At 40.4% G+C, this 7,166-nt stretch overlaps 1 protein-coding gene across 1 annotated transcript in view; it reads right to left on the reverse strand.

Annotated features, from left to right (window-relative positions):
- Window positions 1-2,790: 2,790 nt before the first annotated feature.
- The window catches only part of tbx20 (T-box transcription factor 20), a 15,729-nt gene continuing 11,353 nt past the window's right edge, over window positions 2,791-7,166 (reverse strand). The window contains exons 7-8 of the mRNA XM_020615551.1: window positions 7,090-7,159; window positions 2,791-6,825 (exon numbers count right to left, since the gene is read on the reverse strand). Coding sequence (XP_020471207.1) covers window positions 6,503-6,825; window positions 7,090-7,159 — 393 coding nt within the window. The 3' untranslated portion in view covers window positions 2,791-6,502. The remainder of the gene's footprint in view (window positions 6,826-7,089; window positions 7,160-7,166) is intronic.

Genomic DNA, 7,166 nt, shown 5'->3' on the forward strand with positions numbered 1-7,166 from the left:
AGCTGCCATCTTGGCATTTTGCACCCAGATTCTGTATTGTAGTAAAAAAGTAATCACACTGCCAGTCAAAGCTCTCAAATCGTCTGTAATACACCCTTTTTATATCATCAAAGGAAGAATAACTTGTACACACATCCCTGTGATAATATCTACCAAATACAATAGATACCAGCTTTGGGAAAAGTGTATTTGATTTGCCCTTTAAATTTTTTGTCTGGCTCATGTCCTGTCTGCTAACATGGAGGAGGTGGGATTTATGATATATACTAGCCACCAGGTGGCGATTGAGTTGCAATGGCTTCACTTGTGTGAGCTGCCAGCCTGTCCATTTTTCATACAGTCAACATGTAAAACCTGTGTCAAATCACATATACGGCTTGTAATAATCTGCTGTGATGACCCCTAAGTGATGGGGAGCAGCTGAAAGAGGAACAACAACAGTGGGATAATTATCTAGGTTTGTGATAATGAAATAATTAACCTAGAGTCTTAATGTAATGGAATAACTGCAGTAAAATTAGTGCAATCACGGCCATTCTTTGTTTCTGTAACCAACTTTATTCTCATCCATCTGTGAGAACTTTGCACCTTTCCCAATCTTCAACACAGCTCACAATTATAGTTTCACTGTTCCTGAAGTTCAGAGCAAACATTACTCAAGCCAAAGTAAATCCTTTGCCGACCACTTTCAAGGTTAGATAAATACACATTTGTAAATTGTAGTAAGTGTGAAGTCAGCCACTGTCACCCTTCATCATAGTGAGCACATGTCTCCTTTTTTTGGACAATGGAGAAACTGAAGCTTGTTTTTTAACAGATGTGTGATAAAGTTGAAGAGCCCATTTGTCAACTGACCCATTAGGTACAAACCATTAATATCACACATGACTCCTGTGTAAATAATTCAGTCTGTGCAGCTGGACGATGAGGTCATTGTCTCATCAGAAATGATCCCAGAGACACACAGCATGTCAGAGACACTACTGGCACACTCATCGGTTCAGGAGGACCTCTGCAGCCTTTTGTTCCTCCTTTGGAAAAAAAAAACTGACCATTTTAACTTTTTCACAGCAGATGATTCGACTTATGATAGTAAGAAAAGTGCAGGTGTTTTTATTAACGGTAATGATGGCTCTGTTCTATTCATGTGTTCCACAGTCATGACCGTGCGACTGTGAGTCAGCATGCATTAAAGAGCTTTCTCATGGCAAATATTTTGACATGTCAAAGCAGGAAAAGTACACACAGTATGTCATGAATGAAGGCTGCACTGCACAGGTCTGGGGTCCTGGTGTTGTGCACGTTGGTCAAAATGTAATGATGATGTGAGAACAGTCTATACAGACCCTGAATTCAGCCATCATTACTTTATTATTTACTTATGTGATATGTCAAAATATTATCAGTGGGGATGTTGCAGTGATGTCAGTGCTTCTGTTGCACAAGCAGAATCTTTCCTTCATTTTTTAAAAACCATTTTGGTCAAAAGGATCTTACAGTACTGTACATGTGGTTGCTGTGCTGATATGCCATTGCTGTGGCTCTGCCATCATGATCCCATTTACATTGAAGAATGATTGGGATTTTTAAACCTATTCACACAAACGTGATAGAAACCACCTTATGTTCAAATGAATTTACCCATTTATTTATAAGACTACTGAGGCCTGTCACTGGCAGCTTCATCAGATTTGAAGCAGGACCTGATGTGTCGGCTGGAGATTGTGACTCTAAGCAGCTGCAAAGGTCTTCTTTCTTGGAGTTGATTGGAAATAAAAGTGCTGGATGTGAACTGTTCAAAGTCTCTGCAAGGAGAAAAGGCTCCAAACAAATCAGTAATTTGTTTTCTCACCTGTATTGGCTTTGATAGCCATATCATATTAACTTTAAAAGTTTGCATTGACACAGTTGAATTACATATGTACAAAAAACCAGGAACTTTTGATAATCATTGCTGTCCTTCACTGATAAATAATTATAATTGCACTTTCTAATAGTGTTATTTTATCGTACTAGTATAATTATATATTATACGTATATTACAGAATATGTACTTATTCTTTTTCTGAGATTCCTTGAAGGTCTGGAAAAGAAAATAAAAAATAATGTGATTACTTTTCTACAAAAGGAAGCATTTTTTGGACTCAGTTTTACATAAATATCCCTGCCATTGTAATATTTATTCATGTGCAGCTGCAGGAACATGAATCTCTGACCTGACAGCCAAACCAAGTCAAATATTTACAGTTTTAATTGCAGGAAGCCCTGGAAACTAACAACTAACTCACAACATTGCAGGAACAAACTAATACATATGAGCACTGTATGAAACCATTCACCACTAGATGGTGATGTAGGATAAAGCAGGATAGAAACAGAAGGACCAGCACTTGTGGTTTACTCTTTCTTTATGACAGGACTACTTCACATCATCCTTCTGAACATTTAATGGGGGGATACAGAAACCTAAATACATTTCTGTGTTTCAGTTGTAGTTTTAAAGTATTCCATTATTTATTTTTAACAATCTGTGACTCATCAAGAGACAGAGAAATGTGAACACATTTTCAGCCAGTGGGGGTAAAAAAAAAAAAGAAAAAAAAAGAAACTCAGTGTATTTGGGTGGTGATATATACGTATTTCTCAAGGTTTACAAATACCTGTTTTCTTAAATGTGGCATAGTACATAGTTTTTCAGAGAGCAAAATAAATATATTGCACTTATAAATCATCAAAACACAATCCTGCTCGGTGTTGTTTTATGGCATACAAAAAGAAACAAAACAAAAGAACGTGAAGCTTATTTTCATTTGTGCATTGGCAGTGTGCATGTGGTTCAAGAGGGAAATGATGGGACTCAACATTCAGTTCATGCTATACATCAGAAAAGGATGAACTGATTTCTAAAGCAAAAACAAAAGGGGGGGTTGTCTTTCTTTGGGAAACAGATGAGATCAAATTAACTTATCAGAACATTTATGACACTTTTATACATTTGTTTAAATTCAGAATCTTTTTCTTTGCATCCATCATCGTGCCTCCACAGAACAGCGTTGAAAACATCGCCATCCGTTACACACACAAAGACGAAGGTGAAACATTTAACTGTGTGGTTTGGATCTTGTGCATAAACATGGCAGACTCACTACAAAAAAAATTCCAGCTTAACCAGTAATTTTCATCACTGTGCCTTCTTAAAACTCATATTTCTCAGTGAAACTATTTTCCTGTGACATGTTTTTAGTACAGCCCAAATAATACTGGCGTTTGAAAGCTGATACTGATATTTAAAAGTTTAAAAACCAGATAAAAGTATATTAGCCAATATGTTAACTCATCTGTTTTGTGAAATTTTGAGCTGAAATGATTAGTTGATCCACAGCGAATTAACAATCTAGTAATTGTGGAGCTGAGTTGGAAAATCCAGCTTCATAATAAAATGTGTTCCAGAATGACAGCATTAACTGTCACTGCTGGTAGGACCATCCCAGCTGGATTTTTAATTCTTTATACATCTTCAGATACACTCCTTTGACTACTCCACCAGTGAGCTGCCATTGTTATGCAGCTGCTCCATTACTGAATGTGTGAATCGACCCCAGCAGCTTCCAGCTTCTTCCTCCCTGCATGTTTTAAATGAGACAGCAGAGAACAATTATTTCCAGGTGTGGACACTCTGTCGGCACAGTCTGACGCTGTAATCAGCTGCTAAAAGCCTGTGTTTGGCAGCTAAAACCATGGTGATGCCTGATGTTCTTACCTAACTGTTATGTTTACAATGAAAAAATATAAAACCATGCTGCAGTTACTCGTCAAATGTTTCTGTGTTCCAACATACAGGATATGTGATCAATGAGATCGAGCTTGACTTGTTTCTCTCAAAACAAATTGATTTATTTGGGCAAAGTTTGTGGCCAGTTTAACTCAAAGTAAATTATATAATGACTATTTTAAAACAGATGTTTGTGAACTTAACATATTGTGGGTGAGTCTTATTTAGTTGAGACCTGGTCACATGAGAAAGTGACACAGCAGCAATTCATCCATGTGTTTGCACAATGAAACTCAAAAGCTGTTATACCTGACTGGCCACACTCGAAGCTTTGCTCATTAGCAAATTTGTGAAAAGAACGTTAGGTTCATGCAGTTTATTCATAAGATGTATTTGTACCATTAACTCCTGTCTAAAGCCAAGTTGGACTCTTCAGCTCTTTATTCCCTCAAATGTTAGGTAAGCCCTCAGCAGCAGTGCTGGGCAGTGAAGAAAATCTGGCATAGCAGCCAAACTGCATTACTACTTTCACTTTCATCACGTGATGCACACTGGCCCAAAAAACATTTTTCTCATAGAGAATCACTGGAAAAGGAGTGGCTGTAAAATGGCAAACAATTTTTCTGTGTGGCACAAACCCTGCGAAATGTCTTTTTATTATCAGAATTTTATTCACTGGGTCTATTACCATTTGGAAAGTCTAGTTTATCCTTAAGATATTTTTATTTTATCCTATTCACACCTGCGTGGAGCCCACCAAACATCACCAGGCTCATCTAGTGGGAGACTTGGCTTGACACAAGTGCGCATGCTCTATGGACACAAAAATGCGGAAGCGTGATAAACATCCAGGTAATTTTTATGGCTGGAATCTGGAAGCATCAAGATTTTTTTTTGGATCATGCACCACTGAGCAACTTTAACAGAAACAGTTAGGTGCCGTCTAGCAGTGCTGTATCTAATTCTCCATTAATACATCCATGATGTCAGGGCGATACACACAGTTTGCCACGGGCGCCGTTGGGGGGGGTTAGGACGATTCTAAGGGCCCACGAACTTTGGGGGCCCACAGTCTGTGGGTAGAGGGCCCAACTTCAAATTTTTTCATAGGGCCCAAAACTGTTAGCGGCACCCCTGCAGTTTGCAAATGGTCAGCAGCTGGAATCTGCATGTCAACATTCCAAAATTTTGAACCACATATGAAAAGTTTGAGTATTTACCATATTTATTTACACAAGAACTGGACTGGCTACCGGACTGCAAAGATGGTGCCCACTCACTTGAACGGAAATTGCTCTCTGAGGGCTTAAGCCAAAACAGGTTTTCTAGCTTCTGGGGTTTACTTTGGCCTCGTGAAGTCTACTCATTGACTGTATATTAAAGATGGACAAACCCACCGTGATGTCACCCATTAGTTTTCTGAAGAGCAATTTTAAAGCTCAAGTCTGGCTGTTGCCATACTGCCACTGTTGCCATTGCCATGCTTCACTCCGCCTGAAGAGTCAATGGCGCTGGCTAGACAGGTAGCAGCTAGCCCTCCCACCTGTCACTCAAAGCAGCCATGCCCTTAATTAATGTGGAATTTTTAGTTTTGGTTTCATTTAATCCAGCTCAGCCCATAGACTTTATATTGAGATGATGTCTCACACACCCTAGATGATGGCTAAGTTATTAATATAAAACCTGCAGGGATTAAAAATTCTTATAAAAAACAATAATTAACATTGCTTTTACTGGGCTGCAGGGGATTGTTTTCATTGCAGTATTGTGAGTGACCACTTGAACAATTTCGTAATGAGGCTGAGTGGTCTACTGTATCCATCTCTCTCCATACATCCATGGTGTTCACACCTCCCCTTCCAGCAAATTCACAGCTTCTTTTAAAATTAACTGATTGCGCTGAGACATGTTGATGTTTTAAATGCTTGTGTGACCAGGCCTTTAAAGTAGGCAAAAATCCTTCACCCTTGTCATAGATGAGCTTATTCATCACATATTGTTTACCCGGTGCGTGTGTCTACTGCGGACAGCATGCGTTCTATGAATTTTTTGCACTCTACAGTGACAATTTTCCTATGAGTAAATGTAGCAATTTTATCTTTGTACAATACATTTTAACATACTGTATGTCTAACATTATTTTCATCGAGCATGAAGTTTGAACTGTACATATGGCTGACCTTCTAGAAAACAGGAGAGGCTGAGATGACCGTTCTTGCCTCTCTGACATGCTGAAGTGTTCACTAGCATCAGATAAGTCACTCCCAAAAAGCATCATCTTAGGTTGCATTGTCGATGGCTCATAAACCAACCTGCCATCTGTAAAGCCTTAGAGACCCAGTAGCCAGTGGTGGTCTTTAAAGGGATGCAGAGTCTAAATGTTAAAAATGTTTTGAGGATCCACTTGCTGTTCTTCAAGGGGTGAGATCAAACCTGCTCCTTTTATCGTCTTGTATTAGGTTTTGTAGTTTGTACTGAGGTCATAAGTGTTTGTACAGTATCACTAAAGAGTTTGTCCTGGGGTCTTTCGGTCGGTCTTTTTTTTCTAAATCAGCTTTCAGTAAGCCACATCCTCTTTGTGTCGTTACCATCGCCTCACTCACTGCAGGAGAACTATTTACAAAGACCAGAGGGAAAAAATACAAACTGGATGAGGGGTGATGAGCTGGTGCAGAGAAATAACTTGTTGCACTGAACTGGGGATAAGCATCAGAGCAAGGTTTGGTTGAGTCATACAAAGGGCGTCATGACTGTGGAGGAGTGGCGGAGTCCCTGAATGGCGGCGTAGGGCCCCTGCTGGAAGTAGTGGTGGTAGCGTGGCATGTGGAAGGACGGAAATGATGGCCCACTTCCCTGCATGGTTCCAGCCAGAGCGGTGGGTGTCAGGGGCATGCCCAGCCGGCTGTAAGGGGGCAGGGAGCCTTGGATGGGATGGGGCAGGGAGGCGGCACCGGTGCCCATGGCCGACAAGGACTGTGGGTGCTGGAAGCTTGAAAAACCCGAGGTGGTGGTGACCCAGGAGCTCAGGGAGACGGAGGCGGTGATTGCCGAGCCTACAGAAGACCCAAGGCAGATGTATTAGGCTGAGATACCATATAGGGATACGTGTGGTGATATTCTGTATTTTCCTTATTGTCAACAAATCCAATGAAAAGACCAACTGATGCTGCTGACAAGTACTGTATGTGTTTCCAAAGCCTCATGATTTCTCTATGCCACAAAAGTCTATTGTTAAAAACATATCAGTGAGCCACACCATTCCACTGAGTGACATCCTGCTCATTTTGATCCAATCACCATCCTGCTGTGTGTCTCACCTCTGGTGTGCGCCGAGTGTCCGTCCTCGCCCAGGTTCTCTTCGTCTCCAGCATAGGTTCGGATTGGCGACCGGGCG

The sequence above is a fragment of the Monopterus albus genome, unplaced genomic scaffold, assembly GCF_001952655.1.
Source record: "Monopterus albus unplaced genomic scaffold, M_albus_1.0 scaffold166.1, whole genome shotgun sequence".
NCBI classification, from domain to species: domain Eukaryota; kingdom Metazoa; phylum Chordata; class Actinopteri; order Synbranchiformes; family Synbranchidae; genus Monopterus; species Monopterus albus.